The sequence below is a fragment of the Chinchilla lanigera genome, unplaced genomic scaffold (assembly GCF_000276665.1).
Source record: "Chinchilla lanigera isolate Chin_1 unplaced genomic scaffold, ChiLan1.0 scaffold00023, whole genome shotgun sequence".
Lineage (NCBI taxonomy): Eukaryota > Metazoa > Chordata > Mammalia > Rodentia > Chinchillidae > Chinchilla > Chinchilla lanigera.
In genome coordinates, this window is record NW_004955424.1 from 19,192,261 (window position 1) to 19,217,470 (window position 25,210).

Genomic DNA, 25,210 nt, shown 5'->3' on the forward strand with positions numbered 1-25,210 from the left:
AGTCCTTTTTAAAATGGGATTCAGACAATAGTAGAGGGTACTTCCAGGTAAATATGAACTTACTCCTTTTTGTAATGAGGAGGAAATAAAATTTACTGCCATCTATATCTATTTCTTCCGTAGCATCATATTTATCTCCACTCTTCTACCTAAGCCAATAAAGGCTAATCTGTATGTGCTGAATGAATGAAGAAAACCCAATGTGCTGAGGGCTTACCATATAGCAGATACCGAGCTACAAAATGCAAAAGTAAACTGGGCGTGGTGGCACACACCTGCAATCCCAGCACTTTTTGGAGGCTGAGGCAGGAGGATCACTGAGTTTGAGGCCAGCCTGGGCTACTCGGTGAGTTCAAAGTCTAAACTATGCAGTGACACCCTGTCGAAAGAAAGACAGAGAGAAAAGCAAGAGGAAAAAGAAAGAGCAAATCCTTCTCGAGGCTCTCAACTTCAGTTACAAAGATGGCATGCAAGTCAGCACAGGGCTAGATACATGGCGTGGACTGGCTTGAAAACAAGAGCAGATATGCTAGACTGCTCTGTCTTGGGTCTTTCTGTGGGACTAGCAGGGATAAAACTTCTGTGTAATTCTTAGGCTTGGTGTTTGTGTGTGGTAAAACCATGGCTAATACTAACATTAGCTGCTGTTCTTGATTACTCTTCTTTGTAAGGAAAAGTCAGTCTCTGCTTTGGGGTGGGATTGGCATTCCTTCAAACTGGTGTGTTAGTTTAGCCTGATCTCATAGATTCAGGTTTGGGAACATAGCTTTCCTCCAGACCCTCGGTCTTGGTCCATCAGCATTGCCCCACTTTAGTCCTACTCTCCTTTCCTTTCGCTACTGGTATTATTAAACGGTTTTCTCATTTAGCTTTATCAAGCTATCACTTACAGAATTCTAGAGCTTCAAGGGCTGAATTAGTTTGAACCCTATATTCATTCTCTCTCTCTCTCTCTCTCTCTCTCTCTCTCCCTCCCTCCCTTCCTTTCTTTATGTGTCTTTTTGAGACAGGGTCTCACTATGCAGTTCAGGCTGGTCTTGAGCTCACTTTGTAGCCCAGGCTGGCCTTGAACTTGCAACCATTCTCCTGCCTCAGCCTCCAGAGTGCTGGAATTATAGGTGTGCACCATCACGCCTGGTTCTGAACCCTATATTTTCTAGACAGGGAAATTCAGGGACAAAGAAATGACTCTGCCCAAGGTCAAACAACTAGTAGCAAAGCCAGCCCAAAGCAACTGTCTTCAGTAGGATGGATTGCAGGATGTTTCATTCCAGGAATTGTGTGCCATTTACATAGGTAAATGATTAAAGAGTCTTGAGGGTTCTCAGAAGATGTTTCTGTTTCCAGCTAAATATCTGTCTCTCTGTCTGACAAGCAAAGATGCCTTCCACGTGGAAGGTTTGCTTAGTGGGGAAGCTACCCTGGTCTTAGCTGCACTTTTTGTTTGTTTGGGTTTTTTTGTTTTGTTTTGTTTGCAGCCAACGTCAGGGTGAGTGATGGATTTCCTTCCTGAGCACTATTCCTGGAATTATACAGTCCTGGAGCAGCTTTGTAAAACCCCAGAGTGGGCTGGGCCGGGCTGAGTGGCAGATTTGTATCCAACATACTCAGCCGGTTTGGTGATCCTCCTGGATGAACCGCATCCTAAGGAATGAGCCACCCAGCCTTGCAGATTTCAAGCGCAGATCTCGTTGTTCAGCCTGGCAGATGCTAAATACATTAAATGGGTCACCCTTTAAAGCATTTCCTACAGCCTCTTCCCGGGTCTCAAGCCAGCTTCGTCCCTTGAACCTAAAATTACACTCTAGCTCTGGCTTTGTTTCTCACTGCAGCCCAAGTCTCTGGAGAAGTCAAGTGTTGCTCTGATTGGTCCTTAACACTACTGCTCCAGGCTTAGAGGGGAAATCTGTTTTCTCATAGGTCCTGATCCCGGCTCAGCTGTATAACCAGGACCCTGAACAGTCCTACCCACCCCCTCTTTGCTAATCAAGCCCTTAGCTCCTCCCATAATTCCCAGAGTGTTCCTATATTTCTGTTATATCCAGTATCTGTCCTCTATATCTGTCCTTCCCCGTCCGTGTAACATAATGTCTCAACAAAGCTCAGACTATCTAGACCACATTTGCCTACGAGTTCAACCCGGTACTTGCCCTCCACGTAGGCCAGAAAAAAAATGACAAGGTGCAGTGTTGTAAGCACACAGAACACCCACACAGAGTGGGTGCTGGGGAAATGAGAGCTCCCTTTGCCTTTTCCTGAAGAAACCTGGGCATCCCCAGCCCTAGCTTGGAATGGCCTTCACATCACTGGGTCTCTTATTTTAAAGAATAAAAACTACTTAGCATACTAGCCCATGTGGATCTCATCAGCGCAGAGCTGGCTCTGGCAAAGCCGAGCATCCCCAAATTAACCGCAAGCTTCGGCAAGAACTTCCATGCATTTACCTCTTCCGCCAGCCCAGTAGACTTCAAGGAACACACGGCTGGAGCCTGGCTTGGCTTGAGGTGCGATTTCTCACTGTGTTCACTGTCTCTGAAATTCTGTTCTCCAGAGGTAACAGCACAGATCTGCCTCCCGCCCCCTCCCCTAGCCAGCCTGTCATTCTCTTTAGCATTAACACAAGCGCTTCTCCGCCGCCTTGACCTCTTATAGATGTTGGTATTTCTCAGTGAGGCAACAAGTGGTCACCAGAAACACGCTGCGTACCCCAGTACACCCCACATTTCGCTTCTGCCTGAACAGCTGGCTTAGACTTCTTTCCACCAGAGCATAACCGCAGGCACTTAGAAGGTTTCTTTTGTTCAGATTTCCCCTCCCAGAGACGAGCCCCAGGACCCCCTTCACCTGCGTTATCCATTACTGCAGTGGATTTAGTTTCCCCAAATAAACAAATTTTTCTGCCAGAGAAGTACGCAGCCCGACTGGATACAAGGCTGCGTCCTGGGACCGCTTTTGAGGCCTGCCTTTCCTTGTTCTGCGTCGGCCCTCCGTTCCCTGCCTGGGCTCCCTCGGCGGTGGCCATGTTGCTGCAGCCCTACTTCTCCTGCACCCCCACCGTGGCTCTGTTAACCCCGCATCCCCAGCTCTCTAGCAAGCATCCTTCATTTCTGTTTGCTCTTTCACCTCTTGCTTTAAGCTCTGGGGACACGTGGTTTCTGCGTAATGCACAGATGTAACGTGGAGGAGGAGAGGGGTCTCTGGGCAGATCGGGGAAGAGGGGCGGCAGAAAAGCCAACAGGCGGCCTCGAGCTCTGTAGATTTTCCCACTTGCTGAGACCCAGAGCTGTATGTTTTGCATTATAAGGAAAGCGGGAGCTAAGCTATAAGGTCCAAACCACCATAAATAATACTTAGGTATCTGTTTCTAAATTGGTACGTTAAGGGTGTGGTGGTGCATGTCTGTAATCCCAGCACTCGGGAGGCTGAGGCAGGAGGATCACTATTAGTGTAAGGCCAACCTGGGCTTTATAGCGAGACCCTGTCTCAAAAAAAAGAAAAAACAGGTACATCAAGCAGAAGAAGGAACCAGGGACCAAAACTTCTATAGGGAAAAGACCTATACAAGTTCTTCATCCCCCCAAATGTTGATCACCAGGGGTCAGGAAGTTTTTTCGTAAAGATCTAGCAAATAATTCCAGCTTTAGTGACCGCTTGTGTTTTGTCACAACTGCTCACTGTGTCCTGGTAGACAGTATGTAAACAGATGAGCATGGCGGTTGCCCACCCTTGAGAGTCTAAACGCCTAGAACCTACAGAAATCCTCATGACTGTTGTTTGTATAAACTGAAGAGGGTTCTATACATGGCCAAGCTCTATGCTAGGTGTTTGTTGGGGGTGGTCATAATTATCTGTTCAAAACAGGTTATTTGGGGAGGATGCTGGTGGTGAAATACCCATTTTACAGATAGGGAGATAAAGTCTTGGACCGACCCGTCAAATAATGTAAGTGAAAGCAAGACTGGACTTTTGATCCAAGACAACTGACGCCAAGCTCATGCTGTTCCCCACACAGCACCACATGCATTGTTGATACATATGTTTGCTTTTAGGTCTGCTTTCAGATTTTTTTTTTTTGGTTTTTCTCTGGTACCAGGAACTGAACTCATGACCTTGCGCTTGCCAGGCAGGCACTTTGCTGCTGAGCTAAATCCCCAGCCCCTGCTTTCAGATCTTGACAGACAGCAATTGCTCTCTAACAGTAACAACAGAAATACAGATCACTGTTACAGACTCTTACACACTGATGCATAGTAAGAATTTCAGAAATAAACCTTTTAGGCTGTTCTTCCCCTGGCTACTTTTGCTGAATTTCCAAGGATCAGTGCTAGGGAGTGAACATGTGAAGCTTGGGGAGCTCAAGAGGAAAACAAAAGCACATCATGGCTGACTTCCAGGATGGAAGGACAAGGGCTCTGACGCGGGGTTGGGGGGACCTCCATGCTGGGAATGCAGATCATCCCCACTGCATTGGGGTCCTCGGATGCCAGTGATGGTGGCATCAGCCACGCCGGCATGCGTGGGGGGCGGGGGAGTAACTGGTGGCGGTCATTAGCACAGAGGCAGCCAGAGAGATCTGCACACTGAAGAAACTAAGTTTGGATGGCTGAGGGGAAATCTCTGCATTAGAGTGTTTGCCTAGCATGTTCGACACCCTGGGTTCAATCCTCCACAGCACCAAAAAGAAAAAAAAGTTTGGGTGTCTGTTATAAGAAGTAAAATGTATTTTCAAGAAAACTTGAGTAAAAATCATTAGAAAGTGTTCTGTGGCCTCCAGTCATGTTCTCCAAAGTTCTGTCTTCGGGCTCACCGGGGCGGTGAGGGGTAGGGAGGTGGAGGTGGGGTTTCTGAGGTCAAAGACATTCAGGACAAGCGAAGGCCAAGCAAACTTAAACTGTGCTCTCAGCGACTCTGTATGTTTGGGTTTTGTCTGTGTGTGTACATGGAACATCCTTTGAAAAGCCTGAACCCAGCGCTAACATGTTGATCCGTTGCTTTGTGGTCCAAGCTCTTCAAATGGGTGGGCCTGTCAGCAGCACCGGCTACAGCAGTTATTAAGTCCATGCGTCATGTTTTTGTTGTTTTGGAACAGGGGTTATGTATTTTCTTTCCTGTGCTTGTGTGTTTAACTTTGTCTTGAGGTGTTTGGGTGTGAAACTCTTCCCTCAGTTTGGTTCTTCCATTTGTTAGCATTGTGTCACATCCGCGTCCTAGTCATTCTCTGTATGTCTCTCTGAGTCTCTGTGTCCATACATTATTACTGCTTTTTAACTGCTGGGATCTGAATTATAAAATTCTTTCATGAGCTATATTTCTTTAAAATACTTCTAGAACCTTCTTAGACAAGACATGCACTCGTGCCTCCCACTTCTGCCTGTTGTACAGGTACATTAGGATTTGCAGATATGTGAAAGGTCGTGAATTGCAAGAGAGCACTGCAACAAGGCTTTTAGCTTGCAGCCCTGAGGGGGAAAGGCGGCGTCAAAGCCAGAAATCTTCCTTCCAAACCCTCTTGGAGAGGTTGACATTGGATGCGGTTTGGGGACTGTCCCCACCTCCTGCAGCAGCCGGGTTGCAGTTCTGTTACACAGTACCCCTTGGAGTTGGCTCGTGGCCGGGGTGAGACACAGGACACTGCAGAGGTTCTGGGCGTTTTCTGTGGTGACTTGTCATGCATTCAGAGCACGTCCACTTGCACAGTTTTTGAAATGACATTTGGCCTCAACAGTGCTTTCATTCCTCATACATTGGAGCTTCCATGTCCGGATTATTTGTTCTCCTCCCAGCCGTGAAGTCAGAGCTCTCTTCCTTCCCCAGATGGTTTAAGTCACCCCCTTCGAGCATGACGGGAGCCGGGCGAACAGTGGCACCTGATGGAGATTGTGCTGATGTAGGAACTCGGGACTCGACTTAGGTAGCCCCTTGCGGTGCATTTCCAAAGCCATAAAGGGAGCTGGGAATGGCCCCCTCTCCCTCATAATGTTAACATTGAGCTCATGAACAAGACCAGGACTTGTGTCCTCAGAGACAGTGTGAGGAAACAACCACCAGACCATCTTAGAGGGCAAGGTAGCAGGCATTTGTTCAGGGGTCATGCAGCTGGCACAATGGCCTTAGGACACTGGAATCCTGCCTTTCAGCCGGAAGACTAAATCAACTTCAAGTTCAGCTCCCACACCCACAGGCCAGGGACCGTGTGAATGGGACGCCTTCCTCCCCGACTCGCATGTGTGGTAGCTTTGTGCCTAACTAGAAAGCATCCTGTTTGGGTATAGACTGAATTTTAGGGAGGGAGAAAATATATGTGTATATACAGTATGTGAATTCTTTTGTTACGAAAAATGTCAAGCATCTACAAAAGAGAAAAAACTACTCCCAAACCACCTATGTACTCACCACACAAACCCAGCAGTTTATGCAGACTTTGCCACATATTCACTCCCTCCCTTTTTATTTAATTTTTTGTTGAGCTATTTGTAACTCGTCTTAGATATCGTGTCATCTCACCCATAATATACCTCAGTGTGCCTCAAAGCAGACATTTTGTAAACACGGTGCTGCCATCCCCCCCGCAACAAAATTCATCCGGGGACCACAATTTCAATGTGTGCTTTTTTTCTGTGCTTCTGCAACTGGGTAACCTTACAACACAAGAATCAATCAAGTTCCTGCCTAGACCAGGCCAGTGGATAGCTGCAGAGAGGACCCTGGCTCTGAACTCTGCACAGAGCGATTCGCTGGAGATGAGTGACCAGCTCACACTTGTGGTTCCGCAGACTGATCTCAGGTATCGAGCGGTGCTCTTTGCTTCCTGAGCACCTCACCCTGTCCTCAGTGATTGAGAACCATACTTACAGGAATTTTTTAAACATTATTTTAATTGGAAAAAGCATCTGTCAGCTGTCAGGCTTCCAGTTTCCACTTTTGAGAAGCAGGATGTTGAATGTGAGTAATGACACAACAGGACCATAAAATGCGGACTAACCCTCGGATGACTCACCCAGTACAATGCAGTATATTTGTCAAGGAGACTGAATCATATATGGGGGAAACCACTTCTCAGGCAGCCAGCTGGTTCTCAGGTCAGCAAGAGACGATCCATTTTTATCGGAAGCTTTATAGCAGCAATAATGCTAATACCCAGCTCTTGGGCTCTACAATGTAGAGGACATGGCATCGCCCAGCAGGTATGTGTTTACTGTTTCTGTGAACTTTAATTTCTTCTCTTCTTCTGCTTTACCTTTTCTGTGTTTGCTTTTAACCTTTTTTAAGGGAGAAAAATTATTCTAATTGTAAAGAACCCAAGCGTGTGTGTTTGTGAGTGTGTGCCCATGTGCAAGGACAGATAAGTGACCACTGAACTGATAGTGGACATGGAGTTCTTCTCTGGGCTTCCTTTCTGAAAATAAATATTTCCTTAGATATTCAGATTAAAATTATTTTAACTCGTCCCTTTTAAGTCCTGACTGTAAAAGATGCTGCCTAGAAAACAGCTTGAAGGGGTGATGTACCTTTTGGGTGGGTTGCTTGGAGCTTAAAAAAAGATCAATAAACAGAAGAGACCTGAAGAAGGTGGTCTTACGTTTATTGTTGAATTGTGTTTGGTTTCTTTTGGTACTGTGCTTTTTTCCTCTGCCTCCAAGATGCATAACTTAATGCAGGAAAGCTTTACTCCCCTCCTAAGTGAATCTGGTTGTTTTTTGAAGATCACAGTTCGTTCATACTGAATTCATGCATTAACTTCTGCAAGGTGGGAGAAAGGGTAGTGGAGGTTTGGTAGCAACCTTTAATTATAGCTTTCACATGATCTGAAGGATCATTCTGCATAATTGGGAGGCAGTGTCTGCCTGTCTGACCTTCTCTCTCTCTCTCCTCACTAAATTTAAACAATGCCTGACCAGTTAAGGCACATATCTTGTTTATTTGAGTATATTAAACATTCCTGTGTGTGTTGACAGTCTATTCAATGTCTCCTCGTATTTTTAAAAGCTACTTTTGGAGTCCTACTTGTTAGGGACAGATGCTTTAGTTAGTTTATAGCAGTACTATTTATGTTTTCCTGTCTGTCTGTCCAGAATGGCTGGGTCAGGACCTATCACACAAGTGCTCACAAATTTGCCTAAGATCTCGCATTAGTGGTAAAGCCTGCTGACACTTGGAGAGCGGAAAACAAACCTGGGGCTCCCAAGCTGGAAAAGTAGGCGCTCTGTGTTCCTCTTCCCCTTTCTTGTAAAGCCCATACAGTGACCTCTTTCCCTTTAGATGTGTGAATTTTAAACTGTTAATAAATAAATGCATTCTATTTCTTGATTTCAGCACATTGAGAATATTCATATAATTTGGAAGGGAGTTTGATGTGTTTGTTTTGTTTTGTAGATTAAGGGGTGTGTGTGTGTGTGTGTGTGTGTGTGTGTGTACTTTTGTTTTTTCTTTAAAGAGTGGCCAATTTGTTTTTGGAGACAGGACCATCTCCAAATTTCATTAATTTTGCATTCTATAAATGAAAGCCACCTGTTATGCTGTAACATGCTAATTATGGTAAAGGACAATAATGAGGAAGAACAGTATTTGAAATATGTGGGGGTTTTGCTAAGAATTTTCCTGTCCACATCTGTAGTGCTTATTTTTATATGCATGTGTATATACATCATATATAGTGCATATTTAACCACAGCATTTGGTGATATTAAAAAATACTTCAGATTCAAAGTGAGAGACCCTCTTTGTTCCATCTCATTAGCAGGTTTTTGTTTTTTTGTTTTTTTTTAAGTTATGGAATGAAAGCTGCCTTAAAAATACTAGCTTGAACTAAAAGCTCATATGTTGCAATCTTATAGTAAATGGGGTTCTCTCTTGCAGTTTTGGTGAATGCTGTAGTCAATTTAGAGTTTGCTTTATCAACATTTATCATAAAAATACTGTGAGTTTTATTTTGAAGGCAACATAGCTGCTCATTTTCTCTGACTTCATTGAAACATTTAGGGGTGTGTATATGTGTGTATTTTTGTTTTGTTCAGGTTTTGATTTTGCTTTTTGAGACAGGGTCTCACTACATAGTCTAGGCTAGCCCTGAACTTACTATATAGCTCAGGCTGGCCTTGAACTTGTGACGGTCTTTCTGCTTTAGCCTCCTAAATGCTGATATTACAGACATAAGTTTGGTTATGTCATTTCTTTTCCTCCTTGAGACTGCCGAAAATGATTATAGGCAGGGATCTAAAAACCAAGTGTGTGGCACTGGGTCTTCACACTGAACTGTATCCCCAGCCCTTTTTTTCTTCTGTGACGGGGCTTCAGTAGGTCACTGTGTTGCCCGTACTGGGCTCCCCCTTGCTGTCCTTCTGCCTCAGCTTTCCAGAGTGCTGGGACTATGAGACTGCTCTACCACACCCAGTTTACGAACACTCTTGATTTAGTGGTGTTTCTGTAAAGATGTCTTATTTTCCCAAGACTTGTGTCCTTAAGACTAGCTCAGGTCCTGAGTTCTTTCCAGAGAGCACAGATTTCTCCTAGCTCCGCACATGGGGTTTCTGGACCACTGAGAATGACCATGATCCCCTGCAGGGCCCTGGCTGCTGTCCCGGGAGGCCCCTTTGCTGTTAAGCGCTATGAGCCAATAGTCCAAAGTGAGTGCGTGGCTTTAGATCCTTCCTTCCCTTGGAGGGGAAAAGAATGCATTGCCTGTTACCATTCTACATGGAAGCAGTCTATCGTGAGTGAGCCGCTCCAACCTGTGTATTCAGAGCCATATGTGAGGTAGTGGTAAATTCAAAAGTACCTGAGATTTAGACCCAGCCCTGTCGTCCTATCAGTCCCTACTTTAGTGGGTTCATCATTATTGGTGACCGATTCCTTCTGGTGTTTTATTACAGGCTTTCTCGAGTCTGTAACCCAGAGCCAGTAATTGCCATGTGTATAAATAAGCAACTTGGAGCTACTCTCTTTTATTCTTCAGAACCTAACTCTTCTTAGATTGAAATCTAGAAAAACCTGCCTTACTCAGAAATCCATTTGATAGTTTGGTGACCCTGTTTTCTGAAAAATCCATTTGATAGTTTTGGTGACCATGTTTTCTGAGCCACATAGAAGTGACATTACTTTGGACAGCTGCTTTTGCTCTGGTTTTTTGGGGGGGGTGGTCAAGCACAGCATCGGAATCCTAAAAGTGTCCAAGAAATTTTCAGTGGTACAGCTCTCCCCCCACCCCCGCCGCCTTTTAGCGTGTATTTAAATTGTATTCTAATGACTCAGCCATTACTGGTATGCATTCAGTAACCTTTTTCATCAAAACATTTATATATAGCTTACCTACCACATTTAGAAACACCTTTGGAGAGACTCGTTCGTGAGGGCTCCACTGCGTTCTTGCTGTATGGCTGTGTGGTTGTGACTTGCTCTCACGGGAGGGTGTGACCTGTCTACGGCCCACCTGTCTGCTGTTACACTTACCCCCCACGTCTGGAGCTGATGGTCATTCTGCCTACAGTGTAGGTGGAGTTAATAATACTTGTAGGTAAATCTTGTATTATTGTCTGGCAATAATGGCTTTCCTGTGTAGCTCAGAAAAGCCAGAGGCAAGCGTGGTACAGGCTTCTAGCACATCAACTCACTCTTAAGAAAATGTAGGTGGCACACAGAGCCATTCCCTTATCAAAAAGTCATGGGCTTTTATTAGTCCTCTGCATACTTTCAGGTGTAAGTTTGGTTGACAGTTGGTTGGTTTGAGCATGCCCGGTCTGTCTCAGAGTGGATGTGAATAGCCAGCGGAAACAACGCGCATTCCTGCTGGGTTCTCAATCACCAGCGTTTCCCCACGAGTGAAGATCACCGTAGAGAAAGAAGATGCTTCAGAACGAGGCTGGCACTTCAGTTCTCCTGGAAGGAGCTCTTGGCTTGTGGTGAGAGCGGTAGAGTGCCCTTTCTTCGCTGCTGGTTCTCAGGGCAGCCCAGGGAGGTGGCTTTGTCATCTTCAGAGAGTTCACTGTGCAAGGAACTGCAACAAGATTGTACCTCTTTGCAAACTTCAGCCCAAGAGATGAGGTTTTGTTTTCGGTGTTGACTCACGCACTTGCACGGATATTTCAGATCAGAGATGTCCGCCTGCGCTGGGCTTGACTTCCTTCAGTGGCTTTCTTTGAAGCACTTGTTCCTTGTCCCCATCCGGCAGAGGATCAGGGTGGCCTGGCCTGCCGTTGCTCGGGCCTCAGGGGGCCCCGCTGTTGGACTGGGCCTTTGAACTCCATGAAGTGGAACACGGGCAGCATGTGTCAGAGGCTGGTGGGGAAGGGTGAAGTGCAAAATCGGTGTCTGTGGGTGGGCATGTGTTCTCGTGACATCACCAGAGAACTGCAGTGTGCAAATCTGGCAGGAACTTGTTCCAAGGAAAAATAAAACAGCCCCTTTTCTCTGCTTGGAGTAATATTAAAAATTACCGCTGACCCCCGTGTAGAAGAAATGGAGCTGTTAGAAAACCCTTGTGATTGTGTCTGCATGTTTAGTAAGAGTCTTTCAAACTGAGGTTAGAAATAGAAGGAATGCAGAGGGACTCGTCGTTTAAAAAATGTGCTGAGGGCTTCTGTCACCCGTGTTATAAACATAATTAAATGTTCTATAAGAATAGTATTGTCTAAGGGTTAGGAGAATTTGTTAGTGCTGGCTGACAGGGGAAATCTATTCTCTGTAACTCTCTTCTGCTCTTCTTTAAAATGATTTTGTAAAGAAAGTCATTTTTTCTTGCTAAAACCAATTCAAAAGAAAATGCTTGAGTTTTTCATATATGTGATTTGCCTTATATTGCAAGGAACAGAAGAAAGGCAGCTTATATTTATATTTGAAACATAAGATCTTACTTTTTATAGTCCCTCCAGCAGGTCTTGCAAATTTGCTAACCCTCATAGCATAGAAGAATTTGGGGGAAGATACCGGGAATTGAACTCAGGACCTCACACTTGCCGCTGAGCTAAATCACCCTGTCCCAAGAATATTTCTTTTTTTTTTTTTTTTTTTTTCCTCCGGTACCGGGAACCAAACTCATGACCTTGTGCTTGCCAGGCAGGCGCTTTGCCACTGAGCTAAATCCCCAGCCCCAAGAATATTTCTTTAAATATTCTTGTGACGTGCCCTTTGCACAAGGGATGTATGTTACCCTTTTTGGATGTTACTTGTATAATTAGGGTGCAGTTAATTTTGTTTGTTTGTTTGTTTGTTGGGTTTTTCTCCGGTACCAGGAATCGAATTCACGCCCTTGCGCTTGCCAGGCAGGCGCTGTGCCACTGAGCTAAATCCCCAGCCCCCTGAATTACTTTTTAAGGACTGCAGAAATGGTCCTTTAGTGTGCCGATTCAAGTAGCCTCTCTCTCAAATTATCTTGTTTTGAAATGTGGTTAAAAAAAAAAAAAACACATAAAACCTATCATCTTGGTCATTTTTAAGTAAACACAGTACTGTTAACCTCACACACATTGTTGTAACTGCTCTCTATAATTTTTTTCATTTTGTAAAACTGGAACTGTGTACCTATTAGACAACTCTCCACTGCCCCTCTGCCCCCGCCCCTGGGCCACCATCCTGCCTTCTGTGTCATGGCTTTGACTGGTCATACCTGTGTCCGGGGGTGGATGGTACAGTATTTGTCTTCTTGTGAGGCACTTATTTCACTTGGCAGTGTTTGCAAGCTTCTTCCCAGGTTGTAATGTCTGACAGGATTTCCCTCTTTAATAACAGTGGATAATATTCCATTGTATGTATGGCCCACATTTCCTTTATCCATTCATCCCTGGATGGGCATTTAGCTTGTTCCCACCTTAGCTTACTTTGAATGCTGCAATGAATAGGAGTGTGGTTTGTTTTTTGTTCTCTGTTTTATGTTTTTTGTTTTGGGGACAGGGTTTCACTATGCAGTTCAGGCTGGCCTTCAACTCACTTTACCACCATACCCGGCCTAAATTAATTATATTCTGAGATAGGAGTTGCCTTTTAATAAGTATGAAAGTTAGTTCTCAGGGCTGAGGATACAGCTCAGCGGCACAGCACCAGGCTGGCAAATGCGAGGTCGTGAGTTCAATTCCCGATACCGAAAATAAATAAATCAATAAAATTAATTCTCCATAGGCAAACACAAAGGAAAGTACCGTGATGCCACTGCACTTTATGTTTGTCAAAGCCTTTTAGTCTACACAGAGGGTTTCGAGTTCCTGGGTGTAGGAAATTTCTGGGTGCAGGATGATACATTCGTGATATCCTCAGAGACTCTGGCTGTCGTAGAGAACTGGAACAATATGAGATTCCTTGGGGGTGGCTGAAGCACCCCAATTGAAGGCAGTGAGCCTGGGTTGTTCCTCTTGACTAAGTTAGGGGCCCTTTTCTTCCTTTGAATATGAAATAGCGGCCAACAGTGATGGGTTTATGATACCCATCATTTTTATGGCTTCAGGAGAGTAACTGCCCAGGCGGACCGCTACCTGCCAGTAAAACTCTTGGGGGAAAGTTGGCTGTGGCCCCTTGGCTGTCCTGCGTGGGCCGTGGCCCTGGCTACCTCTGGATGCAGGTGTTCAACCTTGGTTGTGCTTCCAGCTGCAAGGCTGTTGCGATGGCTGGGAAAGCCCCAGGTCAGCAGCTTAGCCGCCAAGGGTCTCGGTGGTCTGTGAAGGTCATGAGTCTTGAAGTTAAAATGCTTTTAGCACTGCCACGGCTGGTGGGCTTTGCGAGCTGTAGATAGCACTGCATTTCCTGGAAGTTCTTTCTGAATTAGGTACCCCAAACTAGAATGCTCCCCGATAAATGAGAAAAAAATACTTTAAGAAAATTGTGTTGAGACCATGAGCAAGCTGGGCAGCTAGTGGGCCTATACAGTTTTCTTGCTTTCAAGTTCTTTTATGGTAGGAAAGTAATTTAAGAGAAGTGTATGCGTATGAGCCATGTATGGTGGCACTTGCCCGTAATCCCAGCACTCTGGAGGCTGAGGCAGGAGAATCGCCAGGAGTTCAAGTTTGAGGCCACTCGAGTGTATAGTGAGTTCAAATCCAATGTGAACTACATAGCAAGACTTTTCTGAGAGAGAAAGAATGGAATGGATGATGCTATTAAAACATGTAAGGAAACTGCCCTTATCAGGCAAATCTTGTCCCTTTATATAGTCAGCTACTGAACAAGCCACTGTATCACGATGAACCCATGAGCCTGATACTTCCCTTAACCGCTCACCAGCAGTCAGTGTGACTCTACGAGATAATCTCCCAGTAGCACTTAATTTGGGATTTATAAGACATAGCATCAGCTTAAGTCATTTTGCTATGATCTTGGTTTTTCTTGGTCCACTGTAGGTAAAAAGACCTCATTCTCAGCAGCAGGTCGTCAGGTTATCTCTTTTTAGAGCCACTCAAGATCCAGCAGCACCACCGGGCATGGTGGCGCATGCCTGTAATCCCAGTGCTCGGGAGGCTGAGGCAGGACGATCATTGTGAGTTCGAGGCCAGCCTGGCCTATAAAGTGAGCTCAAGCCCAGCCTGTACTGCACAGCGAGACCCTGTCTCAAAAAGACGCCCCCCCAGCCCAAAAGAAAAAACATGTTTGCAGTTGCATTTTACTGCTGAGAGTTTTCTGGTGTGCTTCTGGGGGATATTTTAATGGCACACGTTTGCTTGGTTCTGTGGCACAGCTAAAGAAAGGAGTGCGGGACTTTTTATTTTTCACACACATTGAAAGGGACCTGGAAAGTCACTTGGCTCCTACCCCTCATTTAATATGAAGAAGCCAAGGCAGTAGAATTGGGGTGCCCTACCCCGATGTGAGGAGACAAGTGACAGGTTAGGACCCCCAGCTTGTGGCCCTACTAGTTACTCTGACACATCCCAGAAGGAACAGCCTCTGCTGCCGAGAACTCCCAGGATGGGAGCCCTCCCTGCCCGCTCTCAGCTCTGTCCCTTTGTCACGTATCTGTCACAGAACTGTAATGACATCTCTTTACTTCTCCTTGTAATTACTTCACAGTTGGTTGCCTGGCCAATAAATCTTAAGAGACCAACGAGAATAACTTCTCTCTATCCTCCTGCAGAGCTGCCTGCACAGATATGGGGACATTTTCCGGATGTGGAGACATTTTCTGCCACACAGGGTGAGACTGGATCTTAGTCCTGTATCTGCCTAACACGTCAGTGGCCTTGAATAAGTCCCTTTCCAGGCTGAATTTTCACTTTTTCATCTGAATAAAGGGTCTAAGGGAGGTGCTTCCTCTGAGTGTTTCTGGGTGAAAGATGCGGCTAATGTGTGTGGAGGGGGATCTTCACTAGCCATTGCTGAAGACATGACCTCCACCTTCATTTCATCTTTCTGTCCCCACTTGGGGAATGGGTCCCCCACCCCCTCTTCCTTCAGGGAGGCTGGATACTTTGAGTGTGTTCCTTTGTGTGCTGTCCTTCTCTATCCAGTGAGGGAGGTGACCAAATCCTAGAAAGAAAAAAAGAAGGAAATGAATTAGTAATTCTTGTCACCTTGAAAGGACACCGCGTCCCATGGGTCTGTCAAGAGTATAAGCAGTGAGGCTTGTAGCAGTCCTGTCAGCCTGTCGCTAGCATGACGTGCTGACTCCCCTCCCTTCCTGCTGAGGTCAGCCATCACCTGTTGTGTCACAGGTCTTATGAAGGACCGGCTTGTAAAAGACTTTGCAGATTTGGAACTTGATTTTAACAGTTTGATAATTTCCTGACCTTTTGACCTTGGCTTACTTGAGAAAGGGTAGGCGGCGGGTTATAAAACACACAGCAAAACAAAAAACTTGCATCCTGGATCGTGAGAGAGGTGACCACACTTTTCGAGATCACTATCAACATCTTGTAGATTTAGATTTCAAAGTAAGTCACCAATATCACTACATTTCCCACTGGACGCTTTAGCATGTCCGTTATTAAGTACTTTCTTTCCTTGTTTTTCTCCAGTAATGAAGAAGAAGGGGGAAGGATTCTGAGAAAGGCACACAAGTTTAAGGGCTGCAGCTTGCAGCCTTGAATTGGAGATTATTAACTTTAAACAGCTCCCTCTGCCATTTGCGTTTCGAAGTACCAATTTTTCTATTACATGTACACTTTCATGTGGTGAGAGTTCATTTTGTTCAGTGATCCAACATTTCCATTAACTGGCTTTTGGGGTTTAAATGTGGATCGTAAATATAATTTGTGTCGGGGTGTATAAAATGGAGGGAAAGTCAAAGAAAATTATTGCTTTCAGGGTAAAAAGCAGAAGAAAGGGTTCTTCAGGGGCACGTTTTGTTTGTTTTAGGTCAGTAATCCTTTGATCTTGATTAATTATGAACTCCACTGAACCCTGCGCTCCGTAGAGCAGACAGATCATAAACCTGGACTCAGACTTTGGCTGCCCCGCCTCCCAGGGATCCCTTATCCCCCCTTTTTGCTGCATAATCACCCAGAAAGCCCCTTGGGACGGACTCTTTAGACTGTGCAAAGAAATAATTCTTTGTTGGTGCGAATAAAATAAATTTTACTTCTTAAGATACTGTCCTTTATCCTGGTACCGGAAAAAAAACAAACAAAAAAATAATGTCCTTTATTCGTGTCAAAGTTGCTCATATTTTAATGATTTTTGACAGAAACTTCCAACTATCTCCAGTAGATGCCTTGAATGTTAATGAGCTCTTGGGAATAAATCTCCCCATAATTTCCTAAAATGTTTTAACTGGCCTTAAAATATCCATATTAACGTTTACAGAAGCTCTCTGTAATGCTGTAGTGGATTTACCATCACAATAAAAAGCGCATAGACACGACAGCTTTTATCTCGCCCCTTCAATAACTGTCCGGCAGCTCCAGGGCTGGAGAGGAAGGGAGAGGAAGATATAGAGGCAGACGGGAGGATAGTGCCAGCTGAGCGGCTTTGTCTGCTATTGGGCAGAGCCTACACCTGAATTCTCCTGCCTGGCTCCTGTGTAATCCTCTCCTGGCACAGTGCAGGCAGTCGTCCATGTTAGGCTATCCAAAGTTAAATGATGTCTTTTTTTTTTTTTTAAGCTGAATACACTTAACCACGTTGGGAGGCTGAGCCAGGAGGGTTGCAAGTTCTTTCCTCTCTTTCTTTTTTCGGTACCGGCAATCAAACTCGGGACCTTATGCTTGCCAGGCCGGAGCTTGAGCTATAACCCTGGCCCCAGGCTGCAAGTTCTAAGGCAAATTAATGAGACCCTGTCTCAAAAAAAGGGGGGTGTATAGCTTACTGCAAAGGTCCTAGGTTCACTCCTCAGTACTATCTAATTAATTAATTAAAAGTATTTTCTTGAAAAATTCTCTTTCTTGAATTCCATGAAACGGGAAATGTTTAATTGCGTTATATTTACATTTCTTTACCTTTTCTTTCAGATGCACAGATTTGTTCTTGATGTTGGAGGGTAGTGTGAGTTTAGTTTCATGGAGCCAATGTTTTCAAACTCCAACGTAATTTTAAGTGCGTTCTGGAGCCTACCGCCGACATCACTGACCCACTGTGCTGCTACATTTCGCTACTGAAGGGTACGAGGTGCTGTCTGACCAGGAATCCCACCTAGGGCGTAAGAGGTTTATGCCCAGGAGTCTCTGTTCTCTGGCTCCCATGGTCAGAATGTTAGGATTGGGGCTTTAGTGAGAGAGCAGAAAGTTTGCAAATTTCAAGAAAAGTGGTTACTTTCCTTGCTGATTGTACGTGTGCCCCGACCAAGAAGCTGCCACAGGTGTCCTTCTCCATCTCTCCTGCTTTGACCAGAGCCCTCAGCTCAGCTTTTCTCCAGGCCGGGTGCACTAACGCACACCTATAATTCCAGCTGGCCCCCAAAGCCGAGGCAGGAGGACCACAAGTTCAAAGCACACCTGGGCAACTTAGCAAGACCCTGTCTCAAAATAATTTTGGCGGGGGGGTGCTGGGGATTTAGCTCAGCGGCGCAGCACCTGCCTGGCAAGCACAAGGTCGTGAGTTCAATTCTTGGTACCAAAAGAAAAACAAAACAAAAAAATAATAGTAATAATTTTTTTTTTTTTTAAAGGACTAAGAACAGGGCATGTATTCTAACCTGTCAGGAGGCTTAGAGGCAGCTGGTCCCAGCCAGAACAACTCTGGGAGTTAGTGAAACCCTTTCTCAAAATTTTAAAAAGGGTTGGGTGTGTACTTCCATGTGAAAACCTTGGGTTCAGTCCCCAGTACCACCATCCCGTGCCCAAAACAAGAGCCCAGGGCTATTGTGTTCATTATATCCCAGGTGTAAGTGATTAGTCATCGTGCTTGTGGGTATCATGTATTTAGTATTCTTGGGCTTGCTGAATTTAAATACTGTTGGAAAAGGTTTTGTTGTGGTTCAGTTTGGTCCTTTGAGACAGGATCTCACTACATAGTCTAAGCCAGTCTCCAACTCATCAGTCCTCCCGCCTCAGCCTCCCAGTGTTGGGATTATATGAACGTGTCAGCATGACACGTTGTTGTTTAGAAACAAAACAAAACTACAGGGCCTTCCATAAGACATGTTTAATACATTAAGTAAAAAAGTTTTAGTAAGAGTTTTTACAGAAAAAAAGAAAGAAGAACGAGCTGTATGCAGAATCCAGCCGAATCACTTCCCATGCAGGCTTCACCAGTGCAGGAGATACACACCTAGAGGCTAAATTAACAACTGCCTTGTAAACAGGGTAGCCAGAGTGCGTCCATCCTAACCTTGAGAACCTTAAAGTAAGGCAGGAGACGGGCGTGGTATGTGGTGATTTTCAGTCGCGCACGCACACATCGGCCTGGCCCGGGCCTCCCGTCCCGCTCCCCCGCAGTCTCTCGTGGATTAGCCCCTGAACCTCCGCGTGGGAGGCCGCTGTGGCCTCAGGGTACCCAGGGGCGAGGATCCGCGGCCCCGGGGGTCTTGTCTGCCGGTATTTCCCCAGCAGCTTCCTCCGAGTCCTCCATCGCCTCTGTGAAGCTTTAATGTGTACTTCCAGCCCTCATCTTTGTGTCTTCGCGTCATTTCGTTCCCTTGGCCATTATGGGTCACAGGATACAGCAACAAAAGAAGAGGGAAAGCCAGGCTAGGGAAAGGCGCCCTGGTCCCCCGGGAGCCGCGGTGTGCCCCTGTGTGGCTCCTGCTGGCCCCAAGCTGGGAGAGTAGGCATGTTTGCAGCAAACTGTATTACAGAGGCACATAGCGTGCTAGATCTGAACTGACCGATACATAAAATACGGGCATCTCGTTTTGAATCAGAATCACTAGTTTCCTTTTTTTTTTGTTTTAGATTTTTTTTTTTGTCTTCTTTTGTTTTTTACTTTTTTGAGGCAAGGTCTCACAGTGTAGTTGAGCTATGTATCCCAGTCTGGCCTTGAACTCAAAAGGAGTCCTCCTGCCTCAGCTTCCCAAATGCTGGGATTACATTACAGACCATGCCCGGCTCAGAATTACTGGTTTCTGAAAATAAGAACTTACATCTTAGAAAGAAAGAAGGGGGGGGAAGGGAGGAGAAAGGGAGAAAGAAAGAAATCTGGGCGGGTATGGTGGCACATACCTGTAATACCAGCACTTGGGAGGCTGAGGCAGGAGGATCCTCATGAATTCAAGGTCAGCCTGGGATGCATACTGAATTCAAGGCCAGACTGAACTGTGTATAGCAAAACCTTGTCTCAAAAAGATGAAAAAAAAAAATTATAAATTATTGACTTTAATAATCATTTGTATTTCAAATATCAGCCAGACAACCAGTGTTTTCCACAGTAATAGGGAAAATGTCCCCTGTCATATGTGCACTAGAACGTGGTGTGTGGGTGAGAAGGTTTATTTATGTGCTCCAGTGTAGCTAGGTAGCATCCACAACAAAGGTTTGGGGCGGGCTTCTCCAGGGTGTGGAAGGGTGAAGACGGACATGGCCCTCCCCTCCCCTCCAAGGCCAGGACTTGGACATACAGGGCATGAATGACCTTGTGGGGCAGCAGAATTTCTGGCTGGTGATTCAAAACTACAGTGAGGATTCCTCAGATATTTTCTGTGGCTTCCCTCATGGATTCTGAGCCTAATACAGAGAAGGAAAAAAGCCTGTTCACACCCAGGCAGGTCTCAGGCTCCAACAATATAAGCAGTTAGTTCTCAGCCTGCTTGGTTCCCGGTTGGTGGTTAGGTCCCCAGTCATTGGCAAGCAAGGATTTCACACCCCTTTTAGGTACCATGTTATGCATCGGGGTTCCTTTTCTGAAAACTCCATACTTTAAAAAAAAAAAAAAAACCTCAGCTGATAATGAAGAGAAGACTATCAAAGCCATGCAGAAGCCTTGGTGGCCGGGGTTACTGTGACGTGAGCGGGACAAGCGCAGGAGGCAGGGACATACAGAAGTAGGGTGCAGCGCCTGCTGTCTTCCTTCCGCTCAGGGGCCCTGGCGCTGGGAGTTCAGACAACGCTGTCAGAGCCTGGGGCAGGGCAGTTTCAGTTATGAGCCTCAAAATGTAATTTGTGGTTGATCTCACTGATCTTAAGTATCTGGGGATCCACCCTCCCCACCTCCGCATTACTGGTGCGTGAAGCCAGGGCCTTCGCACTGAGCTACATCCCACCCCTAGCCCTTTCTTCGTATTTTATTTTACTTTGTTTTTATTTTGAGACAGGGTCTCTCCCTCGGTTGCTGGCTTGTCCAGGCTGGGCCCGAACTTTCCGCCCTCCCTCCTCCCTCCGCCTCCCAGACTGCTGGGATTCTAGCTGTGCGCATCACCAACGCTGGTGGGAGGCCTTTTTCTTACGTGATCGTAGCCCACTTTCAGCTTCTCTACTGTGGAGATCATGCACAGCGATTCTCTTCAGGAAGCAGACATTTGATGTTCTAGAAGGTTCTTCTGCACTTCAGTGTTTGACAGGAGAGCCTGTGCCACACTTGCCGCTGCCAGAAATGGCATCTTCGCAAGTGCGTCTTCTCGCATGGGAACTCGGGGGCTTTTTTTCGCTGTTTGCTGAAATAGCCTAAAGTAAGCACACATTCGGTCATTAACACAGAGGCCTTTTTTCCTGTGCCATTAAGCATGTATACAAGTACTCTACCTCTAGTGGCTTGTGCAGAGCAGAAAATCCTGTTCCTGCCATATGTAAAAGCCACATTATAATTTTCCTTGCCTGTCGCGTCAAGAATATATGAATGTCTAAAACCAGGGCAGTCCCCTTTCAATTTTTGCCCCCACCCACAGTCCTCCTTTTTGAAAATTCTCCAGCAGTTGACACTTGAACGCTCCCAGAACCCGACCTAACAAGTAGACCTACCAATACCTTTGGCTTCTCAGTACATTTGATTCTGCTGAAATATTTTGTGGGATTCGTTTTACATATGTACATATATTTTACATATATATATATATTCTGATGCAATCTTAGAGCCTTTACAAATCTATAGGCACAAGGAAGCCTGGAGCGTGGGGATATGATTAAAATAAAGTGAGTGTGCCTGGCTCCCCGGCGGAGCTGTGTTATATTTGGCCCCGCTGGTGTCTGGAGTTGGCGGGAGAGGCTAATCCCTCTCGAGGTCTGGTGAGGTGGGAGGAGGACGGAAGGCTGGGAGGAAGTGAGTCTGATGTTTAGCATAATGGAGAGATAAAGGAGTCCTGTAATCAGATAAGGGCTGGGGCAGAATTTACGAGGGATTTAGAAGTCCCAGTCTCCATCCCTGAAAGAAGCCGAGAGAGGAGGGGCAGGCGCAGAAGGGCCAGGCACAGATGGCAGGCGGGATTCCTTTCCTCTGCAGGTGTCTGCACTGCGTCCTCAGGCCCGGCCTTGGGGAAACCGATCTCTGCTGGGAAGCACTGGGGGCCAGTTGCAAATGTCCTGTTGGATCCCTGCTCTTCCCCTCCCTGGAGGCCCTTGGCGGGCAGTCTCTAAACCCGCCCCTCAGTGCCCCAGGCCTGGGGTTTAGAGCACCGCTTCTGCAATCACAGCCAGCCTTTCAGCAGAAATAGCGAGAGCTCCCACTTACCACACTTGTCTGGTTCTGGCGCTTGACCTTCGCTTTGAACCAGCAGGGTAGATCCTGTCTTCATTTTGCAGAGGAAGAAACAAACTCAAAACAGCAAAATTTTCTGCTACTAAAGCAGTTATGTGCTGCTGCCCCATCTGGCCGAGCGGCCCACATTCCTCACACGACTGTGCTACCTTGTCACCATCACTGTCCTCCAGTGCCTTTGTTTACTTCTGAGGCGGCCTGCTTTGAGTCTGGAGAGAACAGAACAAAAGGGCCGAGATCTAAAACCTGTACTTGGGGGTGCTAGCCTGGCTTTGGAATTGTTTTTTTTTGCCTTCCTGTCCTGCTGTAGGATGTTAGTTGCCTCTTTCCTACTGGTGGATGAGAGTGCAAATAAGTCCACATGTGGGAAGCATAAAGCAGTTTCCTTAGAGAAACACTGAAGTGGAAGACCCCTAGTCGCCAGTCCTACTTGTAACATGGCTAAGGAACAGAGTCGTGCCTTAGTGGTGGTAGATGGCATTTGTGACGATACTGGTTCGTTGGAGACGTTCTGCTCAAGTTCAGACCTGGGTCCACTGCAGTCCATGTTCCAGCGCATGACTGGACCTAACCAGCGTACTGTGTAACAGGTGCCAACTTCAGAAGCTTTTTTTAAAAATTTAACCTCATAATTTTTGACAGTGGTAGTGCGTTTTGAAAATGCTTCTAAGGCTTACCAGTGTTACAGATTTTGGGGTAGCTGCAGTCTCCTTCTAGAGGTGGTTTCTAGGTTCTTTCTGTACTGAACAAAGAACTGGTCAAGACAAACACACAAGGTAGCAAGGTTTTTACATGATTAAAGGTAGGAAAAGAAATGCACTGCAGGCTGGGTATGGTGGTGCATGTCTGTAATCCCAGCACTCCAGAGGCTGAGGCAGGAGGGGCTACAAAATGAGTTTAAAGCCAGCCTGAACTATATAGTGAGACCTTGTCTCAAAAAAAAAAAAAAAAAAAAACACCACAGAGCAAGTTGGGGCCAAATAAAAAACAGGGGAAAAATAAACTGTACAGTGTGAGTGGACTATTGTCTGTGGAAGAGAGAATGCAGAAGAGCAGGGGTCAGTGACAACTGTCCTTTGTGTATCTCCAGTCCTCAGGCTGGGTTCAGGTCAGGCCCATACTATGGAAAACCTGCTTAAGGTCTCAGAGAAGTCCAAGGGAGGGCTTAGGGAACTGTTCTGTGCTTGTGTCCTGAACTTTGTAATTAACAGATCTCATCTGCTTCCCCAGCCAGTCTGCCACACCCTAATCTCCTGCCTCACCAGAAGCACTTTCCTTCTCAAATATAAAAAAAAAAAAAAAATCAATCTGACTTCCCTTCCTGCTCCCCACCCCCAACAAGTCCCTGCATCTGTTTTAAACAGATGTTGTTTAATTCTTTGCACAAAGTGGGGGAGGGAAGGGAGTTTTCCTCCTTTACACCTTTTGGTAGTAGAGGTCACTTTCTCTTCTGCTCTGGGTGGGTGCAGCGTTTGAGCAGCCTCAGTGTATCACACGTAAGAGGATTATCCAGACAGCCTGCCTAGTGCTCCGTGCCCCTGCCTTGTGTTACGTAGCCAGATGCTATAATTCATGCTGGCTGTGAGCGTGACTGATGGAGGAGACCACAGGGGCATCTCTGGGGCATCTCCCCACCCACCCGCCGACCTCCTTACCTCCCACCCCATCACAGGGAAATCTGCTGGGGAGGCACTTGCTAGGAGGAATCAAGTCAGGAAGGAGGACGCAGCAGAGCCAAAGGACTAAATCAGCGGCCTTTGTAATCTGGAAGAAGGGGCAGTGGTATTTTTTTTTAAATCTCCAGCAAACAGGGACTTTTTGGAAATAAATCTGTGGCACTAACATAAATAATGCAAACTTTTCTCTCTCTCTCTCTCTCTCTCTGTCTTTTAAAAATGTTTGCGTACTCTCCTCAGCTGAAGGGAGAACAACACAGCCAAGCAGTACAAAACAAGGGACAGCACGATCTGAGCAGAGGTGGGTGGGGTGCCTGCTCTTCCCCTCATACGCTTCCTGTGGAGCTGAACCCTTAGTCGCACCCATAGAGGCGTCAGCTGTGCACTGGAGAAGTAGGAATACTGAGGACTCCTAGTTAACGGGTGTCATGAAAGAAAACACAAACTTGTAAAAAGTTGAAACTAATCTAAACAAGTATTATCAAATGTTCTTAACCCTGAGCATCCCAGCAATGTGCACGTTCAGTCCTGAGGTATGTGGATCCGTGATAGATGTACGTCTGTGACCTGTGATTTTGTGTGCATCTCTACATACGCAGCCTGGGGTATTCATCTAGTTTATCTGTTAACGAGAAGGAAGTCTTTAATGCTATCCCAGTTAAGCCTTTGTAGTTCATAAGTAGGTGAGGGTCAACACTTCTATGTGGATTCTATTAGCTACAAGTATGGTTTTTGTTGGAGGTGGGTAGTTTTTTTGTGTGTGTTTTTTTTTTGGACTATGTAGTCCAGGCTGGCTTTGAACTCACCATGTAGCCCATGCTGGCTTTATACTCATGGCAATCCTCCTGTCTCAGCCTCGTGAGTGCTGAGATTACAGGCATGTGCCAACATACCCAGCTTTCAAGTATGTTTTTAAAAATTTGATTATTTGTATATTTAACCCACTCACTCCACAATTTACTAACACACCAGATACCACTCTAGGTTCTCAAGCAATAGGGGTGAACCAAAAGGACAATGTCCTTGGTCTCATGAGTTGACATCCTCTTAGGCAAATAGATTACAGGGCTAGCATGGCAGGAAGATGTAAGAGGTGGAAGGTGCCTCTTTATAGTGTGAATGGGGAAGTCTGTAATGAAATAGCCATGGGTGGAGACCTGAATAAAGTAAGAGAAGAAAGGCCACTTGGTAAGTGGGATAACAGAGGGAAGTGGGGTTTGAAGTACAAGTGATAGCAAGTGCAAGGGCCCTCTGGCAGGAGCTTGCCTGCTGCGGAGCTCCGCGGGACTGAAGAGGAGTGAGCAGACAGGAGAGTAGTAAAACAAGGGCAAGACTCCGGCTTTTACTCGGAATGATACAGGAAACCGCTAGAAGGCTTGTTCAGTAGGAACCCGATCTGATTGACCTGTTTTCCGGGAAAGTGGGGCAAACATGGAAGTCAAGATGCCAACTGAGAGGTGAGGTTGGTCATCTCCGTGGAAAGGGTTGGCAACCAGGACGAGGGCAGGATTGATGGGGGTGGGGACAAGTGACTTGGGGATATCCTTTCGAGGGAGAACCAC

General features: G+C 45.9%; 1 protein-coding gene and 1 long non-coding RNA gene across 4 annotated transcripts in view; one reads left to right on the top strand and one right to left on the bottom strand.

Moving 5' to 3' along the window:
• The window catches only part of Spred2 (sprouty-related, EVH1 domain containing 2), a 116,551-nt gene that overhangs the window by 58,693 nt on the left and 32,648 nt on the right, over positions 1-25,210 (top strand). Inside the window, exon 1 of one of the 3 annotated variants that reach the window (XM_013514716.1) lies at positions 7,058-7,184. The exons of the other annotated variants lie outside the window; for them this stretch is intronic. Coding sequence (XP_013370170.1) covers positions 7,168-7,184 — 17 coding nt within the window. The 5' untranslated portion in view covers positions 7,058-7,167. Of the gene's footprint in view, positions 1-7,057; positions 7,185-25,210 lie in introns of those variants that run through there. 3 annotated transcript variants of the gene reach the window in all.
• On the bottom strand, positions 20,182-24,055 carry LOC102003258. The gene is made up of 3 exons (XR_261081.1): positions 23,628-24,055; positions 21,946-22,181; positions 20,182-20,945 (listed from the first exon to the last, which is right to left on the bottom strand). It is a non-coding gene; the product is annotated as an uncharacterized LOC102003258 (long non-coding RNA).